General features: G+C 42.9%; 1 protein-coding gene across 1 annotated transcript; it reads right to left on the reverse strand.

Annotated features, from left to right (window-relative positions):
* Positions 1 to 4,726: 4,726 nt before the first annotated feature.
* Positions 4,727 to 10,660, reverse strand: LOC137347901 (interferon alpha-14-like). Its single transcript, XM_068012947.1, has 4 exons — positions 10,529 to 10,660; positions 10,264 to 10,353; positions 4,933 to 5,172; positions 4,727 to 4,825 (listed from the first exon to the last, which is right to left on the reverse strand). Exons 1-4 carry the CDS (start codon positions 10,658 to 10,660, stop codon positions 4,727 to 4,729), a joined length of 561 nt encoding a protein of 186 aa, XP_067869048.1.
* Positions 10,661 to 11,353: the final 693 nt, after the last annotated feature.

Below are 11,353 nucleotides of genomic sequence, written 5' to 3' on the forward strand. Positions count from 1 at the left end.
GCTGGATTCTGCTGGGAACTCTCACTGGCACTGCCATGCTGTCGGATTTAATGTGTGGGATTACATTCGAAAAGTGAAAATATTCTGCAGGATTTTTGGAGTTTGTGCTATTTCTTTCTGATGTAAGGAATCGAAAAGCTGGAGAGTCCAAAGGCAGCAACTGGAAAATCCCCGGTAGAAAAACATTGAACCAGCTCTCGATTCCAGTTCAACGTTGTGTGGGTTCAGATCACCGGGGCATGAAGGGAGAGTCTGTATTGGGGGGAGTGTGAACATGTATTGGGGCTGTATTTTATAATCCGGGTTTAGAGAGACACTGACAGCGGTAATCCGGTGCCGCGGCTTTTAATGCTGACATTCGGCTCCAGAAAGAGCGATTCCCTTTTAAATCCATTCTCTCCCCGGTGTGCTCACATCGCGCTTTTACTGTTCACACTTCGCAGGTTGGACATTGCAGAGATCCCGGGTCACAGCCCAGGGTCACCGCTTGATGCCGAATGTCACCGCTCGGATTCACCTGTCGGAGAATCTGCTCTTTAAGTGGAAGAAGTTTGTCATTTCTGGGCTCTTTTCTGCGGTCATTTTCAGAGTTTGTTTGAAAGAAAATTTAATCTGCTTCGACTCTGAGTCCCAAAGTGATCCCGCTCCCTTTTCCTTCATCATTTCTTTCTTGTCTCCCTCCCGGGAAAGTGTCCGTGTCAGTTTCTCTGTGGAAATGAACCTTGTGTCAATTACATCGAAAGTGAAAGTGTCTCAGGGAAAGTGACGAGTTTTGTCATTTCCGAAAGGGAGGACAGTTTGTAAACAGAGCGGGTCACACTGAGAGGGCTGAGGGGGAGCTGCAACAGGGTTTGGGATATCCGGGATATCCCCGATTACAAAGGGAATGTCACAAAATCAATCTCATCTGAAACTGTGATCGAAAAATTCCGCCCGGGTGGATGTGGGACTGAAATCCCACGAGCACCAGCTTGAGACGGGAGAAAAACTGCAATTTAGAATAATGCTGATGTTAACAGGATAATGGTGAATAAAACTGTAGGAATTGTAAATAGTTTCGAATGGAGGCGGAAGGAGGGTTCGGGAATTTAAGGAGGAATGTTTAAAACACTGGTGGGTAACATAAAAGGAAGTAGCAAGGGCTCTTAGCAGCACGTCCATTATAATCTTACTCTGTACCTTTCTCATTCTGCATAATTGGACTTCCTAATATCAACATCTTGTCACCCCATTGGGGTAGAGATTCCGCTTTGTAGGAATTCATGGGGAGAGCAAATAGATGGGGTTGTCCCCAATTTTGCCTCATTGCGCTCCGAACGAAATTGTATGTTTTGAGATCTTGTTCTCGAGTTTCCGCTCAAATTCGTTTGCCAATCCCCAAACGCAAAATCTGCCATGAACCAACAAATCGGTCAGGGATTTCAAATGTAGTTTTAATAAAACTGCCTTAAAATGTTCGATTAGATATTTAAGAGTGGAAACAGTTGCAGTTTGATTCAGACAGCAGAAAATGGATTTATCACAAAAAGTAAACATTTTAAATGACACTATCAATCCTGCACCTGTGAGATTTTAAATGACTGAAATTGGCATTTTAAAATATATAGGCCCATTTGTTAGTTTTATTTGGGTGCAATAGTCATTTTCTTCGTAAAGTAAACTTGCCGAATCTTGTCCTTATTGCCCAAATGAAGCACTTTAAGATTTGGATCCTCCGGAGAGGCCTGCAATTACAATGGTGATTAATTTATCCTGGCAATAAAGCCACTATTTTGGCACAACCAGCTTCCAGTGCAATCTTTTTTGTGAACTGGCGTTGAGAGTGGAAACTCAATTTGCCCTGGACGTAATTTGCAGGTAACAGCGGTCAATCTTTCACAGTTATTTCACTGACTTTGGGTGAGTTGCACTGAGAAAACCAGGACAAATAGTCATGTGGTAAGTACAGAACTTGTGAACTGCTGAAAATAGAGACATATTGTGGAAGCTTTTGGTCTTGCACTCATCAGGACAACAGGCAAGAATAACCAATGTAAGGGGAAACAACAACTTATTCTGTTTGAGAACAGAGTGCTGATTGGCTGGCAAGTGAAATCTGATTGGTAGAGGCTTTGCCACGGAGCATGCACCAGTTTATGGTGACTGACAGTTAACTGTCAAGCTTTGTTTGAAATTTAAACCAGGCAGCTTGACTGTGGTTGGTCAAGGCATTTCTCTGAGGAATGAACCAGCAAATGGCTGAAACAGCGGCAATGTGTGTACATGTTCATTCTGTGTGCAACCAACAGAACCCTGTGTAATAAGGTATGTAGCTTCCAGTACACACAAATGCGCCACACTGTGAGCCCGACTGACAATCTTCAATTAGTTGTCAGTGTAATTCTTAGCATACTACGGATTATTTAGCAAATGTTGTCCAATTGCAGAATCACATCTAATGTTGGACTCTGTGTTCTGAGTTTTGCAACCAAGGGCTGGTTGGTTACGTCCTGTCCGTTGCCTGCTGCAAACAGTGGAAGGGACATGTTGTTTGATACAATTCACCAGTCTTTGGGATGTACAGCCTAAATACTAAGCATCACACTGGCATTGAAATTCATACATCACACAACTCACTTGTGCGATAGGCAGGATGATGTTTGCCTTGACAGCAGCATCAGGTTAGTGGTGAACACCATGCGTGTTGCTACTGCATAGCGAACTTTACCTGTTGATCAATGTTTTGGGATACATTACCTCCAGGGTAATTTGAGGTAGACTGGGCATTTCTCATGGCCACAAATGATGGCCTTACGCACGTTTCTATGTTTCCGTGATTTCCAGTGAGAAATGATCTGATTAGGGGGTCTGTGGAATGTTCGGGATGCAAAGTGGCAATAAACTGAACCATTTGGTCGCTGCGTAAAAGATAATGGGAGATTGACTAACAATTTAGGTGAAGCTGTTTGTCAGCATTTATCATTGTAAATTGCTATGTCAGCATTTGAAATCCAATTTTGACATGGCAACTGCCAAACTGCCATGATATAATTGCAGCCTTTGGTCATAAGGTTGCTCTTTCCATATCTTCCTATTATTCGCTTGGAGAGAATAGTGCGAACTAATGGGAGGATTTGCAGGATGATTAACAGTCTGACAAATGGCGTCTTGAGCATTCCTTCCATGGCCATAAACATACCAATTGACAGATTGATCAGTCCAAGACAACAGGAGTGTATTATAGGCTCCCATAAACCATGCGGAGTATGGGGAATCTATTGGGTACATGTGCACACGTGGATGTCAACCCAGAATTCAGAACCAGAATTTGGATCCTCCATTGAGACACTCTGGGACATCCCATCCTCTGACCCGAGGCAGTAATCATAATACTAAGCCAAAGGTTCACTCTAGGCCCTGGCGTGATCCTGTGGAATAAGTCTCTGAAGTTTTCCAACATGCATAGAAAAAATGTATATTGATTAATTGACTGTGGACAAAGCCAGGGGAAATGTATTAATAAGAACTAAAAGGACAGTCAGTGAAGGGCTGTGTGCACATGTGGATGAATGAAGACTTGTGTTTGAACAAATGGTAGAAATATTGAGATGAATACACAAAAGCAAGGTTGAAGTGCATATCAGTGGACCAAAGGGAAGGGAGGATAAAAACAAGTAAGTGTGACTGACAGTCGAAAATACACCAGGTCCAGATCATATGCAGTCTAAGAAACTATGAAATAAGGTCAATGAGAGAAAGAACAAATCATAATTTTCCTATCAACTTCAGAAACAAGTATTGTGCCAAAGGATTGCAGGGTGGCAAGATATTAGACTTAATTCAGCTGTATGTAACTCTATGGAGTCCATAGTATGGGGTGAAATAATTGAGAAGTCGGAGAAGCATGAGGGACAGTCAACACGAATCTGTAAATAATAACAATGAGAAAAGAGTGGAAAATCAGGAAAATTGGGTTTGAAATGGATTGACAGCTTTGAGCAGTGAGGGAAAATCAGACAGCAGAGAGAGGAGACTTGAGCAGAGATTGTATCAGTAATAGACAGCAAGGAGGAAAATCCAGAGCATTTATAGTGAGTATGGAAAACTGATCAACACAAATGAGAAATAGATATTATTCTTGTAATTGTGAATTATTGAAAACAATTTATTTACACCAACATATGTTCATTCAGTATAAAAGATTTCCAGTTTACATTGTCTATCCCACAACTCTTAATAAATATCAATAAGTTAATTTTTAAACTCACTTTACACATTGTATAACACTGTAACATTTCATGATGTGAACAAATCACAACAATAAATATCAATGAATTAGGATGAATTGAGATGGATTGTAGTTTGGGCTCTTTGGAGAGCAGAATTGGAAAGGTCAGTGTGACTCAGAGTTCATTGATCTGCAAACCTACACCCTTGAAAGCCCAATAGTGCATTCAAAACCAGACTCCCCACAATGAGCCCTTTAGCATTTCATCACAGGAAATTATCACAGCAATAAATATCAATAAATTAAAATAAATAATTAAATATGAAACAATATTAAGCCAGTCATTGTTCTCTATCGGTCATTTTGCTGCCAATGGCATCATTACAGCAATCCAATTAAATTAAAATATTAAATAAAATAAATACTGTTAAATAAAATATATGTAGTTATACATTTAAGGCATTTAAAATAAATATTTATTTTTTCCAGTCTGTACTGAAACATGTCTTTGGAAAGTCTTCAGTTTCTTCTTCTGATTTTTGCTGTTATAACAAGGATCTGTTGTAAACAGGCTCTGGTCTCAGTGCGGATTATTTCCCAGGCACAGTCACTGAATATCTGAAGGAAGGAAATATTCGGGAAAATCCATTAGAGAATCAATAGATTTAAATGGGGTGAAATGAACTACATGCTAGTAATTACACAGAAAATACCAATTGTCCCACCTTCTGTTTGAGAAACTTTTCCAGTTTCCTGAAGTATTTGTGAATGGCAGTGTTGCTCCTGGGCTTGGACTCTGATCTCAATTTCCAGACACATTCTTCCATCTCTCCGAGTTGCCGATCGAGGAGAAGACGAAAGTTTTCCACCTTGTCTCGGGGCCATGTGACTGAGCCCAGGTTCATGCTGTAGATCTTGTTGATGTGACGCAGGGTTTGATGGACAATCTGGATCCTGTCCTGGGCCTGTGCACAATAGACACAATTACATTAGAGGGGGTCTTATACCTTTTCGGTTTAAAGTAGTTATGGAAAGGAACAAGGAATAGGTCAACAGTAAATAAGCAACGGGAGGCTTTAATAGTGAAGACATCTTGGATACAGACTGGTCTCATTCCTCTGAAGCAGAAAGTAAGGACATGCAAAATTCGAGCTCCGTGGATATAGAGCTTAAATAGATAGTGAAAAGGAAGGCTTCTCATAAATATTAGGCTCATAATAACGTGGGGAACGAAGCTGAATATAAACAGTGCAGAGAAGAACTATCAAAGAAATGAGGGGCAGAATGCATAAAAAATTGACTAGCTGCAAACAAAAAAGGGAAGCTACAAATCTTTTACAAGCATGTAAAGGGAAAGAAGGGGTAGTAATTAGTGGCCGGAAAAGCAATTTTCTTCTGGAGCAGGGGGTACAGCTGAGGATCTAAATGATTAATTTGCACGTGTCTTCACTAAATAGGATGGTTCGAATATCACAGTGAAGATGGGTGTTTGGCAGAGGTGGAGGTAGAAGAAAAATTGGATAGGGTGAAAATAGATACAGAGGAGGTAGTTAAAAGATTGGTGGCACTCTACGTAGGAAAGTCACGCAGTCTGGATAGAATATGTCTCAGGTTGCTGAGGAAAGTAAGTGCTGAAATAATGGAAGTTCTGGCCACAATTTTCCAGTCCTCCTCAGATGTGAGAGTGATGCCAAAGGACTGGAAGTTTTCTCCCTGTTCAAAAAAGAAAGAGGGTAAACTTGACAACCACAGGCCAGTTCGCCCTTCATGGGTGGCGGGAAGTTTGTCGACAGTATTTTTCCAAGGTAAAATGAATTGTCACTTACCAAAATATGACTTAGTAACTGTCAACCAGTAAAAATTTGTTAAGGTAAAATCATGTTGCCTAACTTGATTGAGTTATTGTATCAAGTAGCAGAAAGGATTGCTGAGGGAGGTGTGGTGATTGTTGTGTATGTAGATCTTCAAAATATCTGTATACGGATTTGCTGAATTGATGGTGAAAAAATTCAGTAATAGGTTTGAAAGGGAAATTGAGTAAATAGTTGAAGAGGAAAGGTTTGCATGGCTATGGGAAATAGTGAGGGGAGTGGGAATAATTGGATAATTCATTCAAAGAGCCTGCACAAGCATGATGAGCCACATGGCCTCTTCTGTACCATTCAATGATTCTATGACTTAACCTGCCCTGATGGTGCAAACCACACAGCCAATCACTGTAGCTCAGGAGTGAGATGGTTAGAGGGAGGCAGATTGTTACATTGTGTAAGATGAATGGGTGAGTTTAGATAATTAGAGGAAGTGAGATGATGAGAAGCAAGGTAATTTGACAAGATTCATGGTTAACATAGATGGAGGGTGTGAAATGGTTAAAAGAACGATTAGGGGACACTGGCGTACTGATAATGTTACTTGAATACTAATTCAGACGCCAGGAAAAAGCTCTGGGGACATGAGTCCAAATCCCACCAGAGTGGCTGGTGGAAATTAAATATAATTATTAAATCTGCAGTTAAAAGCTAGTCTCATTTATGGTTACCATGAAACTATTGGATTGTCAATAAAAACACATCTATTTCATCAATGCCAAATCTACTGTCCTTACCTGGTCTGGCCTATATGTGACTCCAGACCTGACTCTGAAAGGGCCCAGCAAGCCATTCAGTTGTATCAAACCACTGTCGAAAAGTTGAATAAGAATAAAACTGGACAGATTGACCACAGCACCAGAAATGACAATGGCAGACTCTGACCAGTCAACCCTACAAAATCCTCCTTACTACTTATCTGGGGACCTGTGCCAAAATAAAGAGAACTGTCCCACAGACTGCACAGGTTTGCCTGGCAGATTCATACTCACTGAATCATGCCATAGAGTCATTGTCCCAGACTACTCCATCATCATCGAAATGGGACAAGATACAGCCAGCAGAGTTAGTTGCACAGTATTAAACAGTGGGGAGGGAGTGTCCTCAACATTGATGCCAGACCCCATGAATTCTTACACCATCAGGCCAAACATGGGCAAGGAAATCACCTGCTGATTACCACCTAAAACCTCCCTCAGACAATCAAACTTGCTCTGCCACACAATAAGATCATGGCTGATCCGATTGTGACATTAACTCCACTTTCCTCCCTTAACCAGCACCACCCCCATATCTCTTGACTCCCTTGTAGATCAAAAATCTGTCTAACTCAGCCTTGAATATGTTCGGTGAATCACCCACCACTGCTCTCTGGGGAAGAGAATTCCAAATATTAAAGACCCTCTGAGAGAAGAAAGACCTCCTCGTTTCCATCTTAAAAAGAGACTCCTTATTTTAAAATTGTGCCCCCTTGTCTATCTCATGAAGAAAAACATCCTATCAGCATCTACGCTGTCAAGCCCCCTCAGAATATTATATGTTTCAATAAGATCACCTCTCATTCTTCTAAACTCCAATGAGTATAGACCCAACCTCCTCAACCTTTCCTCATAAGACAACCCTTTCATCCTAGGAAACAGCCCAGAGAGCATTTGCTGAACTGCTTCCAATGCATGTATATCCCTCAGATGATGAATCAGCACTCCTTCATGTTTAACACCACTTTGAGGAAGCAGTGTGGGTCGTAATGGCACAGAATGTACTCTTGGTGGAGAACCTCAATGCCCATCACCAAGAGTGGCTCAGTAGCAGCACTACTCACCGAGCTGGTCCAGTCCTGATGGATGTAACATCCAGACTGGGCCTGCAGCAAGTGGTGATGATCCAGGAAAAAGGAAATTTGCCTGACATCATCCTCACCAAGCGACCTGTTGCAGATGCATCTGTCCATGACAGTATTGGTAGGAGTGAGTACCACATAGTCCTTATGGAGGTGATGTCCTATCTTCACTCTGAGGATACTGTCCATTGTGTGCAATGGCACTACCACGGTGCTAAATGGGATACATTCAGGACAGATCTAGCAGCTGAAAACTGGGCATCCATGAGGCACTGTGAGCCATCAGCAGCAGCAGAATTGTATTCAATCACACTCTGTAACTGCATGGCCTGACATATCCCTCACTCGACCATCACCATCAAGCCAGAGGATCAGACCTGGTTCAATGAGGAGTTTAAGAGAGCAAGCCAGGAGCAGCACCAGGGATACCTAAAAATGAGATATCAACCTGGTGAAGCTACCACACAGGACAACATGCATGTTAAACAGCGGAAGCAGCATGCCATAGAGCTAAGAGATCCCACACCAATGGATCAGATCAAAGCTCTGCAGCCCTGCCACATCACGTTGTGTATGGTGGTGGACAATTAAACAACTAACAGGGGGAAAAGGCTCCACAAACATCCCCAGTGTCAATGTTGGGGGAGCCCAGAACATTAGTGCAAAAGACAAGGCTAAAGTATTTGCATCCATCTTGGCCTCCTCGTGAGGTCCCCAGCATCATAGATGCAAATCTTCAACCAATTCAATTCACTCCACGTGATTTCAAGAAATGGCTGAAGGGACAGGATACAGCAAAGGCTATAGGGCCTGACAACATCCTGGCAGTAGAATTGAAGACTTGTTCTCCAGAATAAGCTGCACCCTTAGCCAAGCTTTTCCAGTACAGCTACAACATTGCGATCTACCCAACAAAGCAGAAAATTGCCCAGGTGTGTCATGTGCACAAAAGACAGTACAAATCCAATCTGGCCAATTTCCATCCCATCAGTCTGCTCTCGATCATCAGCAAAGTGCTGGAGGGTGTGGTCAACAGTTCTATCAAGTGGCACTTACACAGCAATAACCTGTTCACTGATGCTCAGTTGGGGTTCCAACAGGGCTATCCAGCTCCAGGCCTCATAATAGCCTTGGTCCAAACATGGACAAAAGGGCTGAATTCAAGTGGTAAGATGAGTGACTGACTTGACATCAAGGCAGCATTTGACTGAGTGTGGCATCAAAGAGCCCTAGCAAAATTGAAGTCAATGGGAATCAGGGGGTAAACTCTTCATTGATTGGAGTCATACCTAGAACAAATGAAGATGATTGTGGTTGTTGACAGCCAAACATCGAAGCCCCAGGACATCGCTGCAGGAGTTTCACAGGTTAATGTCCCAGACCTAACCATCTTCAGCCGCTTCATCAATGACCTTCCCACCATCAGAAGCTCAGAAGTGGGAATGTTCACTGATGACGTTATTCAGTACCAACCGTGACTCCTCAGGTACTCAAGCAGTTCATCTCCACCTGCAGCAAGAGCTGAACAACATTCAGGCTTGGGCTGATAAGTGACAAGTAACATTCATGACCACAAGTGCCAAGCAATGACCATCTCCAACAAGAGAGAATCTAACCATCTCCACTTGATATTCAACAACATTACCATCACTGAATCTCCCACTATCAACATCCTGAGGGTTATCATTGACCAGAAACTTAACAGGACCAGTCATATAAATACTGTGGCAACAAGAGCAGCTCAGAGGCTGGTAATTCTGCGGGAGTAATTTACCCCCTGACTCCCCAATGCCAGTCCACCACCTACAAGGCACAAGTCAGGAATGTGATGGAATACTCTCCACTTGCCTGGATGAGTGCAGCTCCAACAACACTCAAGATGCTCGACACCATCCAGGATGAAGCAGCCCAATTGATTGACACCTGATCCAACACCTTCAACATTCTCTCCCTCCACCAGCATTGCAGTGTGTAACTTGTACAAGATGCACTGCAGCAAATCACCAACAATTCTTAGACAGCACTTTCCAAAGCTGCAACCTCTACCACAGCAGCTGCTTGGCAACACTATCACCTGCGTGTTCCCCTCCAAGCTACAAACCATCCTGACTTGGGAGTATATCGCCGTTCCTCCACTGTTAGAATTAAGGAGAAAGTAAGTGCTGTCATTGTGAGTGATGTAGTTAGTGAGTGAATGACTGAGTAGTTCTGCTGTCATTCTCACACCAATGGGCGGAAAACACTGGATTTAAATTTCCTGGTGTTGAAATTTCTGATCAGGTTGATGGTCTTACTCATACGCTCAATAAAACTCCAGTTCGAATAAAATAAACCCAGTGTTCACTCACCTCGAATCCCTTCGAACGTTTCATCAGGTTCAAGGGCTTGGTTTTCAGTGAGAGCCTCTGTTTTACACAGCGTCGAGGAAAGCGACCGCCCTGAGAGGAGATAACAATCACTGTTACAATCAGCCCCAGAAACTGAAATACTACAGAATCACTGACTATTAATTAGCAAAATTATAAACTGCAAACTATTTCTCCTGAAATGGGTTTGCACAACAAACAAACCCTGTGTGGTCCGGTTATGGTTCTGAATGTGTTTTAAACTCACCATTTCATTCAGTTTGCTCAGAGTCTCTGTGTTGAGAACTTGTTGTAACTGCAACCTCTCACAGCCCAGACTCAGGGTCCCGGGCAACAAGGCCAACACCATCCAAAATCTCCAAACACTGGGCAAAGCCATCCCAAGCGACCCAGAGTAAAACACTGATCTGAAGGATGAGTAACCGACGGCTTCGATGTTCAGCGCCGAAACGCTTCTTGTTCACTGACTTAAAATCTGAAAGTGGAAATGCAGCCGATTCTGATCCAGGAGCGACCGTCTGTGTTGCTGAATGGTGTGAGAGTGCGGCTGGATTCTGCTGGGAACTCTCACTGACACTGCCATGCTGTCGGATTTAATGTGTGGCATTGCATTCGAAAAGTGAAAATATTCTGCAGGATTTTTGGAGTTTGTGCTATTTCTTTGTGATGTAAGGAATCGAAAAGCTGGAGAGTCCAGAGGCAGCAACTGGAAAATCCCCGGTAGAAAAACATTGAACCAGCTCTCGATTCCAGTTCAATGTTGTGTGGGTTCAGATCACCGGGGCATGAAGGGAGAGTCTGTATTGGTGGGAGTGTGAACATGTATTGGGGCTGTATTTTATAATCCGGTTCAGAGAGACACTGACAGCGGTAATCCGGTGCCGCGGCTTTTAATGCTGACATTCGGCTCCAGAAAGAGCGATTCCCTTTTAAATCCACTCTCTCCCCGGTGTGCTCACATCGCGCTTTTCCTGTTCACACTTCGCAGGTTGGACATTGCAGAGATCCCGGGTCACAGCCCAGGGTCACCGCTTGATGCCGAATGTCTCCGCTCGGATTCACCTGTCGGAGA

Source organism: Heterodontus francisci, chromosome 33 (genome assembly GCF_036365525.1).
Source record: "Heterodontus francisci isolate sHetFra1 chromosome 33, sHetFra1.hap1, whole genome shotgun sequence".
Classification (NCBI taxonomy): domain Eukaryota; kingdom Metazoa; phylum Chordata; class Chondrichthyes; order Heterodontiformes; family Heterodontidae; genus Heterodontus; species Heterodontus francisci.

Bases quoted from the DNA above. Each gene is read 5' to 3' on its own strand.
- LOC137347901 (XM_068012947.1), bottom strand. From the start codon at position 10,660: ATGGCTTTGCCCAGTGTTTGGAGATTTTGGATGGTGTTGGCCTTGTTG. The intron at 10,354-10,528 runs GTGAGTTTAAAA...ATCTCCTCTCAG, and splicing joins TGAGCAAACTGAATGAAATG to GGCGGTCGCTTTCCTCGACG. The intron at 4,826-4,932 runs GTGGGACAATTG...TCCTTCCTTCAG, and splicing joins AAAAGTTTCTCAAACAGAAG to ATATTCAGTGACTGTGCCTG.